The sequence below is a fragment of the Eptesicus fuscus genome, chromosome 3, assembly GCF_027574615.1.
Source record: "Eptesicus fuscus isolate TK198812 chromosome 3, DD_ASM_mEF_20220401, whole genome shotgun sequence".
Classification (NCBI taxonomy): domain Eukaryota; kingdom Metazoa; phylum Chordata; class Mammalia; order Chiroptera; family Vespertilionidae; genus Eptesicus; species Eptesicus fuscus.
This window is the reverse complement of record NC_072475.1, coordinates 16,570,543-16,597,419: the sequence shown is the minus strand read 5'-3', so window position 1 is coordinate 16,597,419 and position 26,877 is coordinate 16,570,543. Positions and strand designations below refer to the sequence as shown.

General features: G+C 40.4%; 1 protein-coding gene across 1 annotated transcript; it reads right to left on the bottom strand.

Annotated features, from left to right (window-relative positions):
• Positions 1–933: 933 nt before the first annotated feature.
• On the bottom strand, positions 934–25,579 carry C3H21orf91 (chromosome 3 C21orf91 homolog). Its single transcript, XM_008145741.3, has 5 exons — positions 25,515–25,579; positions 24,453–24,586; positions 9,482–10,021; positions 8,379–8,441; positions 934–6,027 (listed from the first exon to the last, which is right to left on the bottom strand). The coding sequence occupies exons 2-5, from the start codon at positions 24,577–24,579 to the stop codon at positions 5,870–5,872; spliced, it is 888 nt and encodes a 295-aa protein (XP_008143963.1). The 5' UTR covers positions 24,580–24,586; positions 25,515–25,579; the 3' UTR covers positions 934–5,869.
• Between the last annotated feature and the right edge of the window lie 1,298 nt (positions 25,580–26,877).

The following is a 26,877-nucleotide window of genomic DNA, read 5'->3' as shown; positions in this document are numbered from 1 at the left end:
TTGGCCACCATTGTTTCTTCTGGAAAACAAAGCGGTGTGACTCAGACAGTTAAAGCTTGTGAAGAGACTTCAAGGGCAGTGAAGATGCTCTTAGCGCCTCATTAAGTGTTTCAGTTCTCAAACATCCCTTATTTTGTATTCTGCCTCTGATCTTTTGTACAATCTCTTTGTTTCCTAGTTTTAAATTTCAGTACCACAAAATTATTTACTTTAAAAATTACTCCTGGAAAAACGGTGATTTAATATTCAGATTCATAATGCTAATCATAAGGGACCTTGAATATTTTGTTACATTTACAAATTCCTTTAAAAACCAATTTAAAAAATTCGTAACAGCTTCATTCCTATTAGCCCCAAAGTGGAAACAACTCAAATGTCCAGTAACAAATTATAATATATTCAGACAATAATTACTATTCAGCAAAAAAGGGGAACACATTTCTGATTCTTGCATTAATATGAATTTCAAAGCCAGAGGCGAATGAGCACATACTGTATGATAGCATTTATGTAAAGTTCTAGAGCAGGCAGATGCAAATTACAGTGACAGAGATAAGAACAGTGGGTGGAAGGAATTGGGGAGTAAGGAGATGGAAAGGGATTGTCCTTTATAGCAAGGACCATCAGGTAACGGTTATGCAGTTGTAATGCATTTGTTAAAACTCAAGTACGTTTAAAATCTGTGTACTTACTGTTATGTAAAGTACAATCCAATTAAAAAAGTTACATAGACATCCACTCAGTGACAAGAATTTATTACCTGTGTCTGGACTCTTGGGACAGAGGGAATGTTCATTTAAGTCTCAAAAAAAGATTCTCATAAGAAATTAAGATAAGAAACTTAAGTGTAGAATTCTTTAGACTGCAAAACACCCCCCTCTCCACATAGGTCAACCATTAAAAAAAATGTTCTCATAAAAATATTCACTGAAACAGATAACAAAATATTTGTTTTATTGTTATAAAATAAAAAATGGTAGACAAGCATAAGTAGTTACAGTTCCAAAGTAGAGCAATACAAAAATGTAAATTATTGCGGTTTTAAAAGAAAAGTGTAACAGCCAAGTATTGTCTAAACTTTTTTGAAACCAAGTTGGTTCTCACCATTGCAAATGAATTTTCTTTTTCCAAATGTCTTAGCACAATTTTGTGAAATAAATGTCTAACACCACAGAGATTAAGTTCAATGACCATAGTGTAAGCTACTCAGACTTAAAGCAAGGTTAACACACACAACATATTGTCAAAATAGGAATGGCTTTAAAACAGAAGTTGTTACTGAACATTTCCTAAAGGGCCTCTTTTCAAGGTAGTCGAATGGAAATAAGCATTCTACATGTTTGGAAGAAATAAGAAACACGTATTTACTAAAATTCCCTTTGCCTCGTGTGTAGGCGAGGGAAGTTCAACTAACACTTTCTGGGGGGTAAGAGGGTGGACAATACTCATTTCCATGATTTTGTTTCACTCCAGTATGGCTAACTGCAGTCATAATCTGGACTCTCATAAACGAAAAAGAATAGAAAAAGTATGTTACAAACTAGATGCTAAAAGAAATCTTAATGCTAGAGACTTGCTGTGATGTGGTTCTCAGCAACATGACCAAAGTGCTTAATACACTGGACCACTTTATAGCAAGGACAATTAGGAAAGGACGAAGGGAATGAAAATACTGAGACGCAAGACAAAACCTTGTTATTCCACACACAGTATATCCCTCCTCCAAGACACCTGTACTTGTGCCAGAGCCTGATTACCTCTGTATTCAGGTAAGTCAGACCTCTCTCATCCCATCACCAAAAGACTTAACTTGGCAAGAATAACCTGTTGAGTTCTGTCTCTTACTGCTTTTTGCCACAAATTTTCTCAAATAACTATTTCCACCAACCTAAAGTGAAAAATGCAATTAAACACTGAAATGAAATCAATTATCTTTGTTTTACAGCCACATTTGAATATATTTAAGGAAATTTTTAAGAGTACTAAACTTCTTATTAAGTACTTGAAAATACTCAAATATCTTACCTTAGCATAATCCATAACATCTGTCAGTAAACTTACCAGCACAAATCAGAAAAATAACACTACAAAAACTTTACACTATACCCTTTAAAAGTTTTCATGTCATGTAACCTAATTTTATGGTCACTAACCTGAACCTCCTATTAAGCTACACAAATAATTTATCCTTTAAAAGTTCCTACTTAACTTTAGAGCACATACATTTTGTATTTCATTTTACAATAATGCAAGAAAATTTCTTTTAAAAAATCAAAATAAAACCCAAAATGGCAAACATACACAAATAGACCCAAAAACAGACTTAAATGTAAACTCCAAAGTAAAAGATACATAAACAAAGAAAGCAAGCACTTTAAGCCATCTTCAGTGGTAAGGAATATAGTAAAATGAAAAACCCGAGGAAATGTCAAGATGCCAACAAAATAGAATATATTGACTGTATCTCTGAAACTACTTTCCAACATGAACTTATTTTAAAAATAATCCTCAAATATATATAAAAATGGGCACTCTGTGGTGAATTGAGCATATAATTTGAAAAAATAAGAGCATTTCTTTGCTCCAACATTATGCATAAGAAACTAAAAAATATTATTCTGCTGACTCATCATCTATTACTGGGATCTTAAGTACGTGACTTAAAAAAAAAAAAAAAAAAAAAAGACAAATTGGGATATTATATATACTAAGACCAAAGGATGACAAAAGTCTGAACAGATTTGAAAATTTTAATCAAGAGAACAATCTTGGATAGTCACAATCACTTTGACTTCAGACTGGTTTTTTAAAAACTCAATTAAACTTGTCTAATTATTAACTGCTAGAGGCCCGGTGCACAACATTCGTGCACTGGGGGTGGGGAGGTCCCTCAGCCCAGCCTGTGCCCTCTCACAGTCAGACATCCCCCGAGGGTCTGCCGTGGAGGCGAGAGAGGCTCCCGCCACCGCTGCTGCTCACCAGCCGTGAGCCCCGGCTTCTGGCTGAGTGGCTCTCCCCCTCCCTGTGGGAGTGCACTGACCACCAGGAGGCAGCTTCTACACTGAGCGTCTGCCCCCCTGGTGGTCAGTGTGCGTCATAGTGACCAGTTGTTCCGCTGTTCACTCGATTTGCATACTTGCCTTTTATTATATAGGATAACATAAAAATCAGTCTTAATTCATTCCCCTTAACCATATGAGCTTTGAAATTAACAACAGATAACTTGCCTCTCTTTTGCCATTTTTGAAACTGAAAGTATAGGTAAGATTTTCTCCTAAACTTCCTCAGAAAGTACCACCAGCTGTACAGAAGAACAGCCAAGTATGGTAACCAATATTTGTGGTATTTCATAGCCTCTCAAGGTTAGTATCCCTTAGCCTTATTTTAAAATATACAGGAATTTCATATTCAACCAAGAAAACTAACATTAGAATATAAAATAAGTTTATCAAATATTTGGAAAAACTGCTGTGCAAAATAATTTTTTTTTACTAGAATATTTTATCCAAATAAAGTACTAGTGTGAGTACCAGCACCACAGACATTTTTAAAGAGCACCTTTCCCTTGAAGATCTTAAGTAGAAATATCTAAGTGGGCTAAATCAGAGTCCCTAATTAAGACCTTGGCACATGCACAATCCCATCTAATTGTCCTAACTCATTAGTAAACCTGCACATTTGCCAGAAATTCTTTAAGAAGCAAGCACATACTTTCTTTGGCTAGCACTGTTGTGTTCAGGGCTGCACCATATGGCTCCCATTCCGGAAATATGCGACTACCATCAAATGCAACACATCCCAGACTTTCATGGCTGTCCCAAAGTGATCTAAATAGAAACACAAATATGTGCAAGCACACTGGCTGGTAACAACCATAATGAATTCTGCCAAAAGAGAGTCAAGTCAAATTTGGAAATGTGACCAAAACAACTAAGCACTGAGATACCTACTGGCATCATTCGGAAAAGGTTTTAATTTGTAAATTTATGGATTTTGATATTGCACATATTCAATTTAAAGCTTATCAAACTCTAAGGCAACGTGTCCCCACACCTGGGTTTTAAATTCATTTTGGATAACTCAAACAATTGAGAGAAACTGAAAGCATCTTTCAAAAGCTCCCTCCAAAAAAGCAGTTATGTCATACTTCAAAGAAAAAAACCCCAAAAACGAATGAGATTATCAAGCAATACTCTTGGGCAAATTTAACACATTCTAGCATTATAAAAAGTTGTTTCTACTACTTTGAGGTGTTCCTTTGCTTTAGTCAAATATCGTTTCTGTTCGACTAAAATCTGACCCAAGTCAGGGCAGGCTGCCAAATTTAAGGCAGAAGTCATTTATATCTTTGTGTGCATGGCGCTACCAAATTATGGGCTTTCCTGAAGATTCTTTCAAGCAAAGGATCTTACCTTATAAACACATTCTAAACACCAGCTGAAAACGAACTTAGAGCCCATTTTAATTCTACATTGGCTGAGGCATTTACTATAATAAATTAAAAACTTATCTAGCTGTTTGAGACAAGCCATTAGTTCAGAGCTCTTTGGAAACATAGGCAACATATAAAATCCTTTTAAAAATGAACTTCTTAGCCCTGGCCGGGTAGCCCAGCTGGTTAGAGCATCATCCCAATATGCCAAGGTTGTGGGTTTGATCCCCAAAAATCAACCAATGAATGCATAAATAAGTGGAAAAACAAATTGACGTTTGTTTCTCTGAAATGAAAAAAAAAAAACACAAAAAACTGGGCTTCTTTTTTTTGAATTAGAGTTTTGTTTTTCTGGGTCAAGCAATCTTCTTTCCCTTTAGATTCCAAAGTTTAGAAAAATACCCTAGAATGCTTTATTTGGGCACTAATTTCAGTGATACAGAATTTGGACAGTTCAAGGATTCTTGAACTTTGATCCCAAGTGGCACACAAAATAATTTTAATTTTTTCAAAGATAGGGCAATAATTTAACTGTACATTCAATATTAAGATAATCTATTTGACTTACAAGTGAGGCTTGACTTACTCTGTTCAAATTCTAATACATCAAATTTAGTAGAATGAAAATAATAATGAAACAGAAGAGGCTCTAACTTCTATGTAGACTTATTGACATACAAAAGCTAGATTAGCATTTTCTTCCTGAACAAACTCAGAACTGCTTTTGTTAGAAAAAATTATATTTTCTTGAATATTTGCTTTAAAAAGTTGTAATTCCTCTTTATAAGAGTTATTAGAAGTCAAACAATTCAACTAGATTTCTACTCCAAAATACATTTATCTTTGGAAAACAAGGTAACAGTTGTAAAAGCAGTGTATTAAGAGAATAAAATGCAGTAAGATCTGAAACATGGGTAAGATATTCACACATGAAAGTGTAAATATAATACACAGAGCCATTCAAATACACATTTATAAAGAGAATGGAAAGGTACCTAAAATAGCATTTTTATATATAAAATTTTCATATTAAAATATTGCTTATAATAAATAAGAGGTGATATTATGAATTTAACTTCCCTCTTAAAATTTTTATCTTTAGTAGTTCAGACTAATCTAAGGTGTTTGTTAACCTTCTATTGTTTTGAGAGGTGAATTACATTAAACTATGTTTCATAAAATCACACTATAACAGTATATTTAAATAGTCACATGTGGTAAAAGTTAGGGAGGGCCACTTAGTAATTATAGGGAAAAAAATTCCCCAAATAAACCAAAATGATTAACCCTAGAAGACTAGAGTGTGACGATCCACTTTATCTAACAAAGATATTCAATACTGCCTTTAAGTTCTGCAAACTTAATGACCACATTGCAAGCCTGCCAGACCAGGAAGTGGTAGGGCATAGGAAGTGAGTGTAAGTTTAGTTCCGTTGCTTATGTCAGGTGGGACTTGATTCCTGTTCGCCCCACTTGCAGACATGGTAACTTGGAATAGTTCTTGAGAAGCTGTTCGATGGCGACGTGGCGGACATGGAGCTCTGAGGCCAGAGAATCTTTTTCTTGCACTTGGCGTGTTAACTCTTCAAAAACTTCTGTAAGGATTTAAAAAGAAGTTCCATTTTAGTACACAGAAAGCTAAGCCTATGATTTACTTCAAGTACTTTAACACGCATTGGGTGAATGTTTGCAATTAAAGTGATTTGATACCGCCCTGGCCGGGTGGCTCAGTTGATTGGAGCATCATTTCATACACCCAGGGTTGTGGGTTCGATTCCCAGTCAGGGCACATATCTAGGTTGCAGCTCAATCCCTGTTGGGGCGCATATGGGAGGCAATCGATCGATGTTTCTCTCTCTCTTCCCCTCTTCCTCTCTAAAAATCAATAGACATACCCTTGGGCGAGGAGGATAAAGGGAAAAAAAAGTGAATTGACACGATGGAAACAGTTTGATCATTCTAGGGTGTTGCATACTTTGCATAGTCAGCTGGAATAGGGTATTCCTCTTCTCCATCAAGTGAAACCTAAGCGTCATAGCAATGACTATATAGATGCGTAACAGGAATGGTAGTCACTATTACCTGAGACACTTTTCTCAATTTGAAAGAGAAACAGGTTCAGTCAGTACCTAACATGACTGATGGGAAATAAGTGCACATTAATGCCTAGGTCTGGAAACCCCTCTAAGAGGCTTTGGGATCAGACTGCCTGGGATATTTAATCCTTGTTCCTACTCTCAAAAGTCTCAGGCAAGTAACTTATAAACTATGTTTTCATTTCCCCTTACGTATCAACTCGATGAGAGTAGGACCTTCATAGGGTTACTGTGAGGATTCAATAGGTCATACTTGGAAAGCACTTACCACAGAATAAGTACTAGACAAATGTAAGTTGCTATTACTATTATTATTTTACTAGAGGCCCAATGCAGGAATTCATGCAAGAGTAGGCCTTCCTTCCCCCAGCTGCCGGCACCGGCTTCACTCCGACATCCAGGCCCTGGACTGCTTTCCTCCTCTGGCCGCTGGCAGGCACCCGGGACCCAGGCTGGCTTCCCTCCAGCCCCGGCTTCATCAGGAAGGACGCCCGGAATGATGTCCGGTCTAATTAGCATATTACCCTTTTATTATTATAGATTTACTAGAAGCCCGTTGCACAAAGTTTCGTGCAATAGACTTTTCCTTCACCTGGCTGCCAGCACCAGTTTTCCGCCAGCAGCAGTTTTCCTCTGGCCACCCGCCGATCAGAGCGCCTCCAGCCAGCACGATCGGCCACCCTGAGAGGAACTCTCCGATAGGGAGGCGCTCCGATCGGCGGGTGGCCAGAGGAAAACCGCTGCTGGCGGAAAACTGGTGCCGGCAGCCACGCAATCGGCCACCCCGAGTTCCGCCACCAGCGTCTTCCGCTGGCCCCATGGGTCCTTCCGCAGCGCCGGCCGTTTACCCGCTCCCCGCTCCTACAGCCAGCCAATCGGCCACCCTGAGTCCCACCCCCCACGCCTCCAGCCGGCCCAATCATGGGTGTAGCGGAGTGATGCAATTTGCATATTACCTTTTTATTATGTAGGATTCTGAGAGGACGTGCACTTAAGAAATACTACTTAGCTTTGGGGTTATAAAGACAGGAGTTAGAATCTGATACTGAATGAATGCATGATTTCTGTAAGCAACTTAACTGTCTCTGAAATGTAGTTTACTCACCGAAATGGGAATAAATTGCGAAAACAAGAAAAGAGACAATTGGGGATTCTGAACACTAACTATTAAACTACTGGTGTTAGCATTGTATTTCATGATGTTAAAGAATCACGAGCTGCCCTAGCTGGTTTGGCTCAGTGGATAGGTCGTCGGCCCGCAGACTGAAGGGTCCCGGCCTCAATTCTGGTCCAGGGCATGTGCCTCAATTGCAGGCTTGATCCCCTGGGCTGCTGTGGGAGGCAACCAATTGACATGTCTCTCTCACATCAATGTCTCTCCCCCTCCCTTCCACTCTCTCTAAAAATCAATAGAAAAATATCCTCGGGTGAGGAGTAACAACAACAACAACAAATATATATATTTGAAAAAATAATCCATGCTGGGGGTGGGGTAAGGGGAATGGGTGAAAGTAGAGATGAAGGAAAATTTAGCTATGCTTTTTGTTATAGTTGAAGCTGATGAAGATGGGTCAAGGAGTTCACTATGCTATTCCTAATATTTTTGTGTTTTAAACTGTTCAAAGCCAGGGCTAATAGCTTAAAGACCTGTTACGGGAGTTCACTTGCATAGTAAAATATTAGTAAAAAGGTAGAGATTAAAGTTGTAGTCCCCATTTTCACTTCCACTCTAACAGGTTCTAATCCAATTTTCATATTTAATTGCGGATGAAGCTAATGGTACCCTGTTGTAGGGGATTTTCTGTATCAAAATTTTCACAGGCAAAAAAACACCGACATTGATTCTTTACCCTGTATTCGCTGTTGGAGCTTTGCATTCAGTTGCTTTACTTCACCAGAAGTCATCGAATTCACTGAAACATGAAAATATATTCATTATTATTACAACAATTTGGGAAAATAAGCTGCCTACATCACTAGCACAATATCCCATTTTTTAAAAATTTGTAGTTAAAAAAAAATTAAAAAATAAAAAATTTGTACTTATCTGCCAACATAACGTTCAGCAGTATCCTAGGATTCATTCATTAATCCCTGCAGTGTGGAGTTTTCGAATCCTAACCTCAACCCACAGGAAGAAACACCTTTTATATCATTCCCAGTACATCCCCCCGCTGCAACAAAAGTTTCACTGAAAAACACTTAGGTCCACTGGATTCTGATATATCCCATTTTGTTTCAATTTTTACATAGTGCCAGTCACTACCCATCAAGTCAATTTTGCTGAAACACTACATAGTTCATGATCCCCAGTTAGAAACTTTGGAAACAGTCTGAAAAATGAAGTTATCTATCTAGTTATGTAATCTTAGATATGTAGACTCAAGAAGTTTTATAAAAATATACCCACGGTCCCTTCTTGCTCTAAAATAATTTGATTTTAAGTCAACTGAAATTATCTCAGCTTCTGTGAGTTTCTGTAAATGCAGGCTGAATGAGTCACTTTTCCCCCTTTAAACTAACACATTACCTTTGGCCTTCAGTAAAATGTCATATTTTTGCTTTTGAAATGCCATTCCCAGTCAATTAATCTTACAGGGATTAGCAATATGACAATGTGTGTGAGCCAATTGTTGAGGCTTTATTTCTAAACTATATGAAGCCTGAACTTTCTAATTCAGTTTGTTGACTCCATGTATTTAATCATTTAAATGGCAAAACAAATCATGGTACTGCAGAATTCTAATGCATAGGACATACTAAGGAGTATTCCAGAGAGCAGATGGAGAGTTTTAACTCACCTCATTTTTTTATAGGGTGAACTTATTACCATTTCAATACTTTACCAAATCTATGAGTCTACAGCAAAATTCCTGAAACATCCCACATGTAAATATGTAAAAAAAACCACCCAATGAAATGCCAACCTCCACCTTTCTCCCATTTTACTTACATTCCTCTCTGCTGTAATGTGGATGCTGGGTCTGGACACTAGCTTCTGGATTAGAGATGGTCTCTTCTTTCTTCTGTGCCTGGTTGTGACTAGGAGGCCACAATACACTATTGTGGCACAAAGTGGCACCTGACCCTTGTAACATAGCAAGCCCGAAGTCCGAGTTTTCCCTCTGCTGCAATATTCTTTGTGTACAGTCCGAGAGGCCACCCGTACTTCCATCTAGCCATTTTGCAGAATACTTTGGTACTTGGGAGTCAAACTGTGGGAGTAGCTTTTTATCTGGCTTATGCCTGAAATTAAACAAGTGATGCTGGGGAGGTTTGGAACATTCCGAATCCGAATCCACATCCTTATTTTGTGCGTACTGTACAATCCAGTTTATCTTCTTACTCAAAATGGCTTTAACGTCTTCATAGTAAGTATTTTTTGAAAGCTTAGATCGAGGACAATCCTGGTTTGCAATCAAATGGTATTTTTCAAAGCAGTCTTTATGGCCCCTTAATGATGTGGTGTGCAAGAGATTAGATTTTGGTATTCCTATAAAAAAATGAGAAAATTTCATTTTCTAAATTGCATTACAAATCTTAGTAAAACACTGAGTCACTGATAGTTTGTAAATGAGAGGAAAAATTCCAGAGAAGATTGGTATTAATAACATAAAATATGGTCTAATAATTCTGCTTCAATTTAACTATATATTTAGTAATGTTAAATTCCTATGAATAGCAAAGCCTTTTTAAGAACTTAAAAGATTCCATTTTAACGTTAGTCTAGAGGTATGTTATTGTATATAATATAAAAAAAATCATAAGGAACCAGCAATTTACATTTACACTCTTGGCCTTTACATCACAGGTAGCTCTATTCTGCTACTTGATTCTAATCCTTACAACTCAGGATACACAGCGGGTAGAAAGAGAGAACTTGAAACTGCCTACTTTTCTCTTCAGAAAATTTATTAAAGAGCTTCCTCAAGCTCTATAAACTCTGTTAGGTGTTGTTGCCAAAAGTTGACTGGCCAGTCCCCTGCCCAAACAGTAAACGGTCTCATTCTCATTCCATTGCCACAACTCTAACCCATGTAGCAATGATTTAGTTGATCTAAACAGTAAATTACAAAAGTCTCCTTCAAGTCAATATAAAAAGAAATTCTTTAGCATATAAAAAGGGTTCTAGGTTCTAAACTAGGCTACACAAAGTAATTTTGCTGTTAAATTTTAACAATTTATCTAGAAACTTCAGAAATTGTATTAAAAATTATATGAAACAATAAATTTCACAATGTACCCCAGAGCTTTAACAACAGGTCAATGTAACAGGTGTGTACTAAAAAAATTAAAAAGAAATAAAAAGAAAATAAAAAATAATGTGGGCTTTTAAAAGTTAAGGCTTTTTTAAATTCCAGATTGTTTCTTAGTAATTCATGTAACATAACTTTCTTTCTCCATAAATAATTTTTCTTTTAACTTTTGCTTAAATCCCTAAATGAATGCTAGGAACCCAGCTAACTACATAATAATGTGCACATAAGTAATCTGTTGAGATGAACGGCAAATCAGAGAACCATATTATTCAATTTACTGTGAAAATATATACTAGTATATGTGACTAATAGTTCACATTCTTTCAGAAATTCAGGAGAAAAAGCCCCTAAAAAAGACATGGGGAAAAAAATGTCATGGCAAGAGTTCTGATACAGTGTACATTTCCACTTAGATGTCCTGTGAGCTTCTCAAACTCACCCTGCTTAATAAACTCCTCTTCCTTCATTCTCACTACCCAATACCCAAACCCAGATCCTCTTCCTGAGCCTGGTATCACCAGCCACTTAAGGAAGAAACCTGGCATCCTCCTTGGCAGCTCCTCACCTCTTCCCCTACCTTCTGAGATGGTCTGCTGCCCATCTTAATAGACTTTGCCATTCAAGGTCTACTGCAATGAGATTTTTTGCCCATCCTAGCCAGGGAACCAGGAGGGTAGTGCTGCCAGGCCAGGCTGCTCAGAGGTTAATAGAGACATCTTCCAGTGAACTTGCTCCTACATTTAGTCTCATGGGCCATTAGCCTGAAGAACCGATGAGTGGCACTGATACTGAGATGCCATTCCTGTGGCATCATTCAACCTGCCAAGCAAAATCAGGGACTTCTACTCAATTACGTACTTCCAACAGAAATTTACATATACTGAGTATTTTAAAAGGTTGCTTTATGTAAACTGCAGCTTGTTCATCCAGATCTGTACCTCTTCTTTTAGCTCACTAAAAATTTAAAACTTGACTGAGTTTTGAAGTTCATTTGGAAAATATCTGCTATATAAACATAGTTTAAAACATCCCATGCAGTAGCAAAGGACACAAAAAGTTAAAAAAATATAGTGCATTGACTACTTCAGATACTTGAACAAATTACTTTTTAATCTAGAAAATGGAAGTAGCCCACTTAATTTGTATCCAATATACATGCCATTTTATAAACTCTTGAAGTGATTTTGTTTTTTTTCCACCTCATCAGTTTGAATTAATACAAGAGAAAAAACAATTGCTTTTTTCAGAGATTCTAGAGGTTCCTAACTGACTCTACAATTTCAATTGCATTTACAAATATAAACAGCTCTGAGCACTAATTTGTTTCCTCAGCAGCTTCTGATAGGGAACGAATCTAAACACAATGGACCTAGTTGATACTTTTGAGGAGCCGAGTTATAAGGAACTTCTAAACCAGTTCAACAAAAACTGCACTACAACTTGCTTACTAATAAAAATTTTGAAGGCCAATGTAATTGACATCCTAACTATTATAACTTCTTTAAAAAACACTTCAATGATGTCCATGTGACTTTGTTTTTGTCATGAGGTCATTATTTTTAGAGAACCAAGACCTTAACTGGCAATCATAATTGCTAATTTTTTAAAAGTACTAGTTTTAGATAGAGGCTTTTAGAAATTTACATAGGCAGTATATTTCCATATAAACAGTGGCATTTTAAAAAAGTTAATCTGTCTCTATTCAATAGTCCTCCCTCCCTCCCTCCCTCCCTCCCTCCCTCCCTCCCTCCTTCCTTCCTTCCTTCCTCCCTTCCTTCCTTCGTTCCTTCCTTCCTTCCTTCCTTCCAGATTTTGTTATTCTGCTCTCACATCCTTTGAGAACCCTCCCACTAACCCATCTGGCATGCTATCACCATTTCTATTCTTTTAAGTTCCCCTTGAAGATGAATTCACTTTAAGAAAACTTGGTTAAACCCACAGAAGAGCAAAAGCCACTCAAATGTTTTCCTACTACTGTTACCCTTTTAAAAGGATATTTCCATGCTTACATTTAATCTATCATAGTGACATAGTAAGATGACACTCCAAATGGCACTCCAAAATAGCCCCCAGAACACTTACGCTCTATCACACGTCCCATTACCCTCGTCTTTTCCATCTAGCCTCTTGGAGACCTTACTTACGATTTGGTTGCAATGAGCAAAAGCTAAGCAATCTTTTCTTTTCTTTTTAAAAAAAATATTTTTATTTTTATTGATTTCAGAGAGGAAGGTAGAGGCAGAGATATAGAAACATCAATGATGAGAATCATTGATCGGCTGCCTCCTGCATGCCCCCTACTGGGGATCAAGCCCACAACCCAGGCATGTGCCCTTGAACAGAATCGAACCCAGGACCCTTCAGTCAGCAGGCCGACGCTCCATCCACTGAGCCAAACCAGCCAGGGCTAAGCAAGCAATCTTTTCTTGATGGTTCTTGATGGTCCAGCTGATCTGTTACACAGCACCATTTCTCAGCTGACCACACTCATACTGCATGGCTCTGTAGTTCACACTCTTGAATGGTATCATCTGACTCTCAGACTTCACTTTGAATTTGATCACTACATTCATTTCCCAGTTAAAGGCATGGCTTAACGTAACGTGGTATTCCATAGGTAGACCAAATAGAATACAACCAGCAGTTGGAGGTAAAGCTGTAATACATGGTAGCAAGCACTTCAACTGTAACTTCAGAATTAGAAAATTGGCAGTATTGGTTTTCCAAATGGTGGTTTTTGTGTTTTTCCTTAATATTTAAATGAGGCAAGAAAATTTAGTTATGATTTAAGTTCTAGGTTGTTAACATGCTGTGAAGAAATTTTAAACATATTGCCTTCAAACATGACCGACAATTTGTGCGGTACTGCTTCAAAATCTTTTTTTTTTTTTTTTTTTTATGAAGGCTCACATTTTGCCCAGCTTAAAGAATTTTCCAAGAGTAAGGTGTTTTCCTTTTTATGATGATCCTATCTTGGTTGCTAAGAGAACAAGCACCTGCGTGCTGATGTGCTGCCCATATCAAGAATCTGGAGCTTCTTTAAGTATGTGCTAATTGCAAAAATGGGGTGATAGCCCTAGCTGGTTAGGCTCAGTGGATGGAGCGTCAGCCTGCGGACTGAAGGGTCCCAGGTTTGGTTCCTGGTCAAGGGCACATGCCCAGGTTGCGGGCTCGGTCCCCAGTGTGGGATGTGTGGGAGGCAGCTGATCCATGATTCTCTCTCATTAGTGACATTTCTCTCCCTCTCCCTTCCTCTGAAATCAATTAAAAAGTATATTAAAAAATAAAAAAAAATGTGGAGAAAGGGTCACTATCTCCAGATAGCTGCATTTTGTTGTACTGAGATGTTACGTCTTTGTTTTTGGGATAAGATTCCCATCCTATATAATAAAACCCTAATATGCAAATCAACCGAGCGGCAGAATGACTGGTCGCTATGACGCACACTGACCACCAGGGGGCAGACGCTTAAAGCAAGAGGGAAGCAACTGGTGGCAGCGATCAGGGTGGTGGGGGCACCCTGCCAGGCCGCCAGCCAAGGCAGGTACCAGCGGCTCCCCCCCCCCCCCCCCCAATCACCCTGCCTGCTGGTCCTCCCACAGATGGCCCTGATGGATGGCCAGGTCTAGGGACCCTACCCTATATGTTGGGAATAGTCTTAGATTTAAAAATTAAAACCTGGCAAGGCTACTCTAACACTGAAAAAACTGGATGATGCAGCAATGACATGCATGGACTCTGGCTTGCACATTTTGTGGTCAGCCCTGATTCTGACACTTATAACTGTGTGACAAAGCCAATTACTTAACTTCTCTCTGCTTTAGTTTTTCCACCCATAAGATGGGGAAAATGGTACTACTGCCTCAGAAGGATCATGTTATGTACTACTTTTTATAATTAGGGCAAAAAAATGTAGCTGCCCATACAACAGCAAGATGCCTTTCACCTGTATGAAAAGTATGGTCACTGGTGCATGCAGCGTCCCAGATTGCGAGAGGGATGTCCGACCGCTGGTTTAGGCCTGACATCTCCTAAGGGGTCCCGGATTGTGAGAGGGCATAGGCCAGGCTGAGGGACCCCCACCCCCCACCCACCTGTGCATGAATTCTGTGCACCAGACCTCTAGTTTCTGATAAAGTGAATAGAGGAGCCCCACTGGTGTGCTCAGTGGTTGAGTGTTGACCCATGAACTAGGTCACAGTTTCATTCCAGGTCAGGGCACATGCCCGGGTTGTGGGCTTGATCATCAATAGGGGTGAGCAGGAGGCAGCAGATCAATGATTCTCTCTCATTATTGATGATTCTATCTCTCTCCTTCGCCTGTTCTCTCTCTGAAATGAATTAAAAAAAAACCCAAAACATTAAAAAAAGGAATAGAGGAAAAGCTGTGTAAGCAGAGGTGGCACACCCACAGCCTGAAGTCTGGATCCATATTGAAGTAGAGTATGAGTGTTTTAAAAGAAAAAAAATAGATCCACATCCAATTTTCAGTTTCTTGGTTTCTCTTAAAAACAAACAAACAAACAAACAAACAAACACCAAAAACCAAAGAAGATCTGGCAGCAATTGGTTAGTAATGAGCAGTAGCTACTGGCTGAAATAGGGCAAGTGCTCTTCAATTCAAAACAGTTATCATTTCCCTCAGATGAGTCTGCAGGTACCTGTGACCTAGCAGGCTCTGCAGCCGTGTTGGTTGGTGCCACATGTACTGTTCTAAGGCTGTGCAGTGACATGGGTCTGGGTGGCTTCCGTGTAAATACTGCTAGTTCCAATGATGCTTTGACACCCAATTCACTCAGGCTATTCTGCATTTGATGAGCAAGCAGCAGCAACCAAGTCATGATTCAAGAAGCGTTATTCATTATATCTATTTCCAATCCCAGCCACTCAGTGCAAAGATGCTCAGGTTGCCTATCCTGCCATGGGACTAAAGGTAGATTAGACCAAAGGTGAGAAGGCAAGGATGGATAGTCAGAGCATTGACTTCCTTTCTAAACCCACAACAGGTTGCCTTATGTGCCATAGTGGGTACTGTGATAAAGAGTGCCCCACTTCTCCCCTCCCCCCCAGGCCTTTAGCTAGCTCAGGAGTCACTGAAGAGTCAGCCATGTACAAGTGTCCAACATACTGTGTAAAAGTAATAGGTAATGGCTTTTTATTGCATTGCTAACAGATGGAATTATTGGCAACCATAGCAAGCCAATTACAGATGGGCTTAGCAACTTGTTTTTCCATATTTTGAGAATCACTGCCCTAAAGAAAGATATACCAACAGGTGGTCTTTAGACAGCAGATTTCAGCTTAGAGATGTTTAATTACTTTTTAGAGATTTTGTGTGTGCTAAGAGAAGGATTAAGCAGTTAAAGCAGTTTAATTCAATAAGTGAAATATAAGGGCAAATTTCAGTGAGGCAAAAGTGCAGAGATATAATCCTATATAATAAAAGCCTAATATGGAAATTGTCCCCTCGGGCAGTCGTTTGAGCAGGAGTTCGACCGGGAATACGACTGCTCGCTATGACATGTGCTGACCACCAGGAGGCGGCGTGGAACATGGCAGGTGTCGGCGACACACTGTGACCTCTCACTGGCTACCTGGGGGCCGGGGTGATGGGGATGGAGGTGCGGTGAGAATGCGGGGTGTCTGCCGAGCTCGCCCTTACCCCCCCCCCCCCCCGCTACCCTCCCCCAGGACGCCAGGGCTCACGCGCTGGGGAAGCCCCCATGCTCAGGTGCCAGGTGCCCGCAAGGAGCCTGCCCCACACTTGCCACGGCATCTTCTGGGTGAGCTGGGTTGCAGCCGCCAGGACCACAGAAGCTGGTTGGGCTTCCTGTGGGTTCGCGCAGGAGCCGGTCTGCGAGGCCAGCTGGGATCGAGAGCGCGCTGCCTGCCCGGCTTCCATGCGGCGCTGCTGGGCAGCCCAGAGGCCCATGCGGCGCCCGGCCATGCTAGCTGCATCTCTGTGTGGGGACTCGGGCACTGTGACTCAGGTGGAAGGGGGCACATGGGGGTCCAGAGGTCAGCTGAGACCTGCCTTTCCATGCCAGATGCTTGCGCTTCGATTGACGGCCAGGCCTACAGACTGCACCCGTGCATGATTTTCGTGCACCGGGCCTCTAGTGTTAAAAGATAATCTTAACCTCAAATAACCAAGGAAGGGTCTGAGTTCTTGTGCTGATAGGAGATGCAAAAATTGCAAATGACTTGTCAAAAAGAAAAACGTCTCTCAGTGAATTTTACTTTCTCATTAGAACAGTTGGGAAGCTAGGGAAACACACCTACATAACAACTGTTTATTATAATAGGGTATGAAAATAACAATCCATACTCAATTCTACCCCTAATGTAGCTACCTGTTTTTTAACCAGCTGTGTCCAACAGAACTTTCGGTGATAATGGACGTCTTCTAAATCTGTGCTATCCAATACGCTGAAATGCAGCCAGTGTGACCGAAGAACTAAGCTTTTAATTTACTTAAGTTTGAATAATCACACTGTGGCTAGGCTCCCAAATTGCACAGGGCAGTTTGTCCATAGGTAATTTATTATGCAAAAGGGTAATTGTAATGAGAACATGATGGAAGCTATCCAGGTTCTTCCATGTTCTTACTGAAAGTCTAGTATGAAATTCTTAGTGCATAGCAGCATAGAATATATAGAGCTAAATTTGTTTTTGTAATACTTAAAAGATATCAAATTAGAACACCACTTCAACTGACACAAGTAATCCTCTACTTGTTCAAATTTCCCCCCTAATTAGCTCTAATTGAATGTACTGACATTTATTCTAAAATTTTGTGTATGAAGATGTCATAACAGGCTCCTAAAAAGCTACTGAAATGAACTATAATACGATTGAGTTGTCAGTTTTAAATATCCACTTATATGTGGCATATGGAGACACTAATTTGCAGGGAAAAACCTTTCCTAAAGATAAAAAAGGTTAAAAGATACTGAAAAAAAGAATGCCTTCATATTAACACCAGATGAATGGGGGAACAAAGTAAATTCAGGTTGGAAAGCAAGAAATGTGATAGTCACATGAACTCTTTGTCCCTCATCTCCTGGAATGCTGTCTGCTCAAAGTTGTGCATGATTTACTTTCTTACAAATACGAAAAACAAAATGAAAAACTGTCCTGCAGCTATTTTAAAACCTGTTTTGCACCTCAACTTCTTTGCATACATCTGAATCATTGTTCTTGAAATTCTAGTTGACTATACCTTAAATAAATGCTTTATAGCAGCATCTAATAGAGATATATACTAGCTAGTGAATTTATAATTCAATCACTGCTGTAGGTAATGATAAAAATTAAGGCTGATGGGAAACAATCACTACAACCCACCAAGCATTTGGTAAGAAAAACTAAAGCTAGAAAAGCAATAATAATTGATGAATCATACTGCAAAATGCTAAAATATAAATATTTTGACCATGTGTTATAATTGCATCATAGCAATTCTAGAGTAAAAAGAACTTTGATCTAAACAAAGAAGTTAAAAAACTGGCACACTAAATTTTTTTCATTATAAAACAAGGTGTTTTTTTTTGAATGTTGATTACATGGTGTTAGTACAGTAGTAATGGAAGACATAACAAATGACAGGACTGCAACTCAGGACACACCTTTGACTCAAAAGTCTTCCTCTGGGAATTTAAGTTACAATGAAATGGAAAAGAGGTGTACATATAAGAACATTTTAGTGCAGGTAAACTGGGAGCAAGCTAAACGTTCATCAAAGGAACTGTGGTTAATTAAATTATGGTACAATGGGATGCAACTTTAAAAAAATCAACATGATAGAATTTTATCTACAAACATGAAAAAGATGTTCCTAACCTTAATGAAAAGGCTGGTTATGAAATATTATCTGTAACCTAATTTCTTAAACCCGACTTATCACACATGGGAGTGTGTATGCACATACACACACACTCTACTGCAGAAAATAGTTTAGGAGAACCAAAAATATTAAAAGATTATTGGTGGATATGTGGGATTATGATTCTTAAAATTCTTTTTGCTTCTTGTATTTTAATTTTCCGTAACAAGCAAACTGTTTTCTTTTTCAGTGAAAAACGATTAAAAATTCCCACAAAGAAATACATTTTGGGTTGGGAAAGAACAGTGTTATTTAGTCCAAACAATTTAGTCTTTATGTACCACACTGTATATTCCAATGAACTAAGTGACACAAAAAAGATTAAGATACTGAAATGGTAAAAGACACATATACTTACCTAAAATTCTGAATTTCTTTTAAGATTGTGAGAATTTTTTTTAGGCTAAAAATGTATCTAGCAAAGAAAAGTATTTAACCTTCAAGTGAAAGCAGTCTTCCTCCCAAGTAAAATCATAACCACCTTATAGTTTTATCTGGCAATCCTTGTTAGAGATCCAAAGACCCAAAGAGAGTGAGGGAAAAAAGACTAAACACGAATCACCAATCACATTGTCCATAAAAAACAAAGAAACTGGGGTGAAGGGATGTGCTGAGCATCTACTATGAATGAAATTATGGCAGCTAGAGCAGAAAAACCTACTGAAACCCCTTATCAAAATCCTAAAGATTTGGTGTGCCAAATTGGATTAGAATAATTTATTATTTTTTAAAAATACATTTTTATTGATTTCAGAGAGGAAGGAAGGGGGAGAGAGAGATAGAAACATCAATGATGAGAGAGAATTATTGATCGGCTGTCTCCTGCAAGTCCCCCAATGGGGATGGAGCCCAGAACCTGGGCATGTGCCCTTGACCGGAATCGAACTTGGGACTCCTCAGTTCACAGGCCAACGCTCTATCCACTGAGACAAACCGGCAAGGGCGGGTTAGAATAATTTAAATCCACTCTAACTAGAACTTTGCTGATAACTTTGATAATTCTACAGAGTTACTTAGCCACTTTGATTTCAATCACTCAATATTAACTTATTTGAAATTCACACTTAATGTTAATTTCCTATATAATATGAAGATTAAATTTAAGGTGCTGTAAAAGTACCTTTCAACCTCTCAAGTGCTATGCGAATATAATGATGTCTTTATATTACATCTCTATATATAAAACCCTAAGTGACGTCACAACCGTAACAACCAAATGGACGACCGAACAGGCTGCATGGGGCGACCAGGCCAGCAGGGGGTTAGTGAGGGATGACCAAACCACTGAGCAGCAGGCTGCGTGGGGCGACCAGGCAGGCAGGGGGGTTAGTGAGGGACAACCAAACGACCGAGCAACAGGCTGCATGAAGCAAACAGGCCGACAATGAGGCAACCATGCCGACAGGGGGGACAGTTGGGGATGACCAAACAACCGAGCAGCAGGCTGCATGGGGCAACCAGACCGGCAGGGGGGGGGGGGCAGTTGGGGGTGACCAGGCCAGCGGGGGTGGGACAGTAAGGGGCGACCAGGCCGGCGGGGGGCGGGACAGTAAGAGGCGACCAGGCCGGCAGGTGGGGGGCAGTTGGGGGTGACCAGGCCAGTGGGGGTGGGGGGGGGGGCAGTTAGGAGCGATCAGGCAGGCAGGCAGGCAGGTGAGCAGTTAGGAGCCAGAGGTCCTGGATTGTGAGAGGGATGTTCGACTGCTGGTTTAGGCCCGATCCGGGCCTAAACCGGCAGTCGGACATCCCCCAAGGGGTCCTGGATTGGAGAGGGTGCAGGCTGGGCTGAGGGGACCCTCCCCCCATGCACGAATTTCATGCACTGGGCCTCTAGTTTAATAATAAATACTGAAAGATTTTCTTAAGTTTTATTAGAATGTCAACAGAGGGACACTTTCTAAATATGTTCTAAATATTTCTAAAATGTTCTATTAATGGTAGTCAAGTTTAATGCTCATTATCTTCTAAACTCACATTAGGCTTTATGTTTTAAAATGCTTGTTTAGTTAATAACATTGCATTATTTGCCTTCATGGGAAAAGAAGAGAAAGAAGCTAATACCAGATGGAGTTATCTATACTGTATATAGTTTCCCTACCAAAAACAGTGGCCCCCTTTATTTAAGTGGAAAGATGCTCTCAAGGATTTAATACTGAGATTCAAACTGCTCCTGGACTATGACCATATGAACAGCATTTCAGTCAGATATAGACAATCAAGAATGAGATTAAACATAAGCATTGGGTTCACCAGTGCCTTAACCAAGAGAAAACCTATAGATTTTTCATTTGGGGAAAGATTACTAAGGATCTGAATTTGGGCAGGCTTCTATAAAAGTTCAACAAATTAGGGGAGAATCAAAACTGAGCTGGACTATAAAGTCTGAGCTGGACTAGTAAGACTTAGGAATGCACACTAATCAACTAGCAAGATCAACTGGAAACTTTGCTTAGGAATTGATCCAATCTTATTTTTTAACATTTTTTAAAATTGATTTTCAGGAAGAGGGGAAGGGGGGGGGGGGAGGGAGAGGGAAAAGAAACATCGATGTGAGAGGGGAACATTGGTCAGCTGCTTCCCGCATGCACCCCCACCAGGGATCAAGCTTGAAACCTTGGCATGTGCCCTGACCGGAACCCAACCAGCAACCCTTCCTTGCAAGGGATGAAGCCCAACCAGCTGAGCCACACTGGCCAGTGCTAACCCAATCTTATAAAAAAGTTTATCTCTATAGAAAAGGAAGAAAGCAAATTATTAGAGAAAGGTAGAAACACTAATTATTTGCACAGCATTTTGGCACAAAATGAAAACAGGGAGCATGAAGTAACAGTTTGGAACCCTGAATCTTTTCCGTCTCTAGCCTTGGGCCAAAGATATGGTGACAGAAGATGGTCTCTCTTTGGGTGGTGAGAGCACAATGCAATATACAGATCATTCGTCATAGAAATGCACACTTAAAATCCATATAATCTTATTAACCATTGTTACCCCAAGAAATTAAAAAAACAAAAGTAGTCTAAAAATTTCTTAAGGGAATTTTTAATTAGCCTCTTAGCTGAAAAAACAAAAACAAACAAACAAAAAAAACAAACAGAATGTTTTTGAGTGAATTTAGTAATTAGTATGCTAAGAAACCAGGCAATAGCAACATTATCATATTATGAAAAACTTATACCAAACTAATAAAGTTAAATATCATATTTTTTAAAAACCCTTTTACATTCTAACATTTATTGGCTGGCACTGTGCTGAGAACACAGTAGAGGAAAGGAAACTGCAAAAACATTTAAAAATGTTTACTGACATAGACAAAAAATATACCTTATTATTAGGTATGGAATTATATTTTATTACCACTTTTTTTGTTAGTTTCTAAAAACCTGTACACTGATATAAAAACAAAAATTTTGTGGGATTCAGTTTTACCTCAACTAGTTCCTCACTTTCTTCCTTTTTCCTCCCTAATATTCCTAAGATTTCAAAAATAATCTTAGGATACTAAAATGATTATAATGTTCCAGCTCATCACTGTGGTTGATATGAAAATGTATTATATTTGCAAGAACTGAGAACCGACTTCAGATAAAGTGAGAAGAAAATTTAATTTTAAATTAATTTTCTTAAAAAGGTTTAACTGGCATTAAGAACATAAAACCTTGAGTGTAGATAGAATATAAAAATACTCCTAACTCAAATTGAGATAGCTGTTTATTAGAGATGAAATATTTATAAGGATGGTACCTGAGAAATATTTGTATATCCTTTATATAATGATTGAGTTAAAATACATATTAAAAAAAAGGCTAGAAAAGCAATTGTGAAAGTTTAGATTTCTGTAGAAAAATTCTATCACAGCATGAATACCATTAATGATTTTGCAGGAAGCACTAGTTAGAAAAAGTTGGCTAACCGAATAGCAAGAGTAGCCAATTAGGATTCAGCAAAACAGGTTTCTAATATTAGCCCTATCAGTTGAAATACTATTGACAGCAGATCAATGAAATTAAGATCACATATACTAGACTTAGATGATCAGGCTTCAAAGTCCAGGACCGTCAATTACTGCTCTTCGACTTCAAAGTGTATTTCTTGGGTCTCAAAGGTTAGGTTCCATCACCTCTAAAATGGATAAAAGGAGCTATCCCAGAGCTATTTTGAGCTAAGATAATCCACGTAAGGTGCTTATTTAGTACAGTGCCTGGCACAGAATTGCTCCCAGTAAATGCCTGGGACTTAACAACAGCTTGCCATCACCATTGGTACAACCATGAACAGTCCAACAGTCTGGCTGTTTCCTTCAGTGTAAAATATAGGTTTGAGCTAGATCATTTCTAGTGCTTTTGCCCATCTAAAATGAAAATCTACAAGTAAAAGAATATATAGGGCCAACTCTATTCCCAAAGAACATACATTTATAATCTTTCATGCTAGCATGATAAAGGGCACAGTAATTTAAGTGATACAGAAGAATCATATTTTATAAGTCATCCCTTTGAAATCAGTTATATTTACTACATTTATTAAAGCCAAAGTTATATGTGTGAAACCTACAGGAAATCCATGAGCTTCTGTCAATTATCATGTTCAGCAACTAGAATTCTTCCAGGGAGTATCATAGCAAAACTGTCATAACCAATTTGTTCTTAAATAAAAGATGACTGTCACATAAACAACTCTACATGTTTTTAGCAGTCTACTTATGGTTATAATTTTGACTTTTACTATAGAATATCTATATATTTTAATTTGGTGCCTACAACAATTTCTGAAAAGTAAGTCCTAATAGGAATTTCAAGGTATATCATGCTAATGTGTATTTTTTTCTTTCTCTTCCTTTTTTTTCTTATTATAGGAACATTTCATATTTCCTACTTAATAGAAAAAGATAATGAAAAGTATCAAAAAGAATGAAATACTGCTTTGAAACCACCCAAAATCTACAGGTCTAAAAAAAAATTTCTCTGCTGATGTTACAATTCAAAAGACTTAAGGTAAACTTTTTTATTATCAAAATATTAAGATTCTTTTTAGCCTGACTCAAATATTCTTTAAAAATCAGTTTTATCATGCTAACATCAAGATTAAAGAAACATCTCCCACATGTTTCTTGGGAGCAAATTATTGCCATCTATAGACACATTAACTGTGCACTAATCCAAATAAATAGTCTCAATAACAGAGATTTTTTTAAAAGAAAGTATTTGGAGAACTCTTAGAAATACTATTAAGACATTTTAAAAGCCTTTTTTTAATTGAAAGAAATTATTAAAGGTGTGAGTGACCAGTAAAAGTTAAAACATTTTTTTTTTTTCTAGATAGTAAGATAGCACTGGGGAAACCAGCATGGAATACAATTACATTTGCCCATCAAAATAAATGTTTGGTTACCTTAGTTCTCAATTAAATCAAAACAAACCACACACACACACACGCGCGCGCGCGCCCACACAGAAATGCCTGTTACAATCTCACAACTTCATAAGCTCTCAAAGCCGAAAACACATTTACCAGTCCATACTCCTCATTTTTCATATTAGCAAAAAACGGGGTTAGCACTGCGGGAGCTTTAAAAAAAGATTTTTATAAAGTCTTGGCTCTGCTCACTTCAGCTTTGTGTCCACAAACTCTCTTACCTTGAACAGATCTCCACCCTGCACACTTGACACAATTTGCAACCATGTAAGAAACTGCTGTTTTGCCTCCTCACTAGTTCCCACCAAGCAGCTGCATCAAGTTCATGCCATAAAACGAACCAGGCTACTCCGCTACTCAGTACGTACCCTCAATATTCAGCTCAAAACACACGTGGCAGAAGGAGAGGGTTTCTCTGTCCGTTCCCAGCTTGCAAACACTGCAGATGTTGTCATCGTTCAAATCAATGTTTACAAACTGCTCCTCCTCGTTCATAGTGCCCCTAGTGAGAAACAGAAAAGGAAAGTTACGCAACTTCCAGGGCTCGTCCTTTAGGGCAATCCTGGAAGAAACTTCTAGGAAGGGAAGGATGCTGGGCAGTCTGTCTGAGGCCACGGTCCCATCCAACAAGCACCGGCGTCCCGGCTCTCCAGCCCCATACTTGCATTGTGCAAAGACACAAACCTGGTGACCCTCAAAGGCTCGCCTAGCAGACACTGTGCCTTATTTTGGTCCCGTATTTCATCTGGTCGAGGGGGGTAGGGGGGGGGGGGCATCTGAAGGAAAGCGGTTTGCGGGAATCCCAGTCCGCCCTTCCATCTCCCGAACGCGCACGGAAAGAACTTGGCCGCGAAGCCTTTCCCGCTGCCGGGGGCTGGGGACCTCCTGAACGCGGTTCAACGCAGGAAAAGCGACCTGTTTCGGACGCTGCTTTGCTAACTTCATGGTGGGAACCTCAGATGCCCTGTCGCTAACTCGGCGGAGCAGGGCTTCCCGTCGGCGATCGGCGGCAGGAAAATGCACGTGCAGACGCCAACCCCGGGGGTGGGGCGTCCCCCCTCGTCCAGAGCACCCGCAGCGTCCGAAGCCGGGCACCGCGGGCGGCGGGGTGACCCAGTCGCGCCGGGAGGAGCCGTGGGTTCCCCTCGCCCTGGCTTCCCGCCCATCCAGAGAAGGCGCCCGAGGACCCAGGCCACCGGACTCAGCGCCCAGGGGGAGTCAGTCGGGCCCCCCGCCGTCTCCGGTGTTGGGGAGGCGGGTCCACCCCGCGGGGGTGCCGCGGTCCCCAGCCCATCTTTCCGTCCGTCCGTCCGTCCGTCTGGGCGCCCCCAGCGGAGCAGCGCGAGAGGCCGCGGACACCGCGCGCGAAGTCGGCGGGATCGTGGGATCGCGACACAGGCGGGTCGGGGACCGGGGCGCGGGGGCTTTACCGTCCAACTCCGCGCGCCTCCGCCGCCGCCGCCGATCCGCGCGGCTCGGGCTCCTGCACTATTGTTTCCGGCCGCGGCGAGGGCGGCCCGCGCACCCGGCCCGCCCCCTCCCGCACGTGCCACCCTCGGGAGGCTCGGGGGGGGGTGGTGGCGCGCGGGGACGAAGGTGCGCGCTCGCCCCGTGGTTGCGGGCCCCGCGTCTCCCCTCCTGCCCGGGTGCCGCGTCCTCTACTCGGATGCTGTCGGGATCCCGTGTCGCTTCGCCCAGGTTTCTCCCGGTTCTCCGGAGCGCGGCGCCTCGTGCGCCCCCGCCGCCCGCGAGGAGGTGGTGGAGTCCATCGCCGCCTCCCCCCGCTTCGTAGTGGAAACTCCTGGCCCCGGGCGGGGGGCCGCGGGGTGCGGGGGCCGGACCGTGCCGAGTGGGTGCGAGAAAGGGACGCGGATGCGTGGGGAGGACTTTGTGTGAACTCAGCAGACCCAAGTGAAAGAGTGTCATCGAACTGTGGTGCCAGTGGAAGTATTTAACGAGGGAAAAGTTCCACTTTCAAGTTTCATAATTGAAGGGCACTGTTCAAAAAGCGGAATCTTACGTTTTACAGCTTTTTTTTTTTTTTTTGAAAGGGGCGCCCCTCTCTTACAATATGGCACATTCCTAGCCCGCCCAAGGGGATTCTCCCGGAGCCCCACCTCTTAGGTTAGGTCCCGCTCCTTTTAAAAAGTGTGGTAAGTGAAACCTTGCTCTGCTGACGTTGCTTGACGTTTTAAGTCATTCTGTTTTCTTTTTAGGGCTTAGTTCCTGCAACTGCTTGCGCTGGCGTTTCCCATTGTGGTCCTCACGGCAGCCTAGAGAGGGGAAACCGGACCAGTTCTCTCATTTTGCAGCCTAGAGGTGGTAACCCAGATTATCAGTTGGGTAGAACCCGAGCTGGGATTTGAACCCAAGGCTGCTGGTATCAAATCACTGCTATTTTCCAGAGCATCATGTGCTCCTGAACTGGTTACATTCACAAATAGAAAATGGGCTGAGTTGTCAATCTACATGGAACTAATGGGAGGAATGGAGTCCGTACATCTTGGGAATTTATAGACCAAATTGGCACTTGCTATAAATCATCAATGTGTGTTCTTGCTGCTTAAAGTGTAGCAGATGTACCAGCAGCATCCACATCACCTGGCATCTTGTTAGAAATGTAGATTATCCAGTCTCATCTGAGGCTGAGTCAGAACCTGCATTTTAACAAGACCTCCCCCACCAATGTTTGAGAAGCACTCATTGAAATAGAGAAGTCCATGTGTTTTCTATTTGAATTTCTCATTCTAGGTAAATAAGACTAACATGTCTTGTTTCCTGGATTCTACCCAT

What these genes read in the sequence shown, in the direction of transcription:
- C3H21orf91 (XM_008145741.3), bottom strand. Translation starts at nt 24,579, where the DNA reads ATGAACGAGGAGGAGCAGTTTGTAAACATTGATTTGAACGATGACAAC. An exon ending in TTTTGAGCTGAATATTGAGG is followed by an intron (nt 10,022 to 24,452) that starts GTACGTACTGAG and finishes ATTTTTTTATAG; the next exon opens with GAATACCAAAATCTAATCTC. An exon ending in ACATTACAGCAGAGAGGAAT is followed by an intron (nt 8,442 to 9,481) that starts GTAAGTAAAATG and finishes TTCATGTTTCAG; the next exon opens with TGAATTCGATGACTTCTGGT.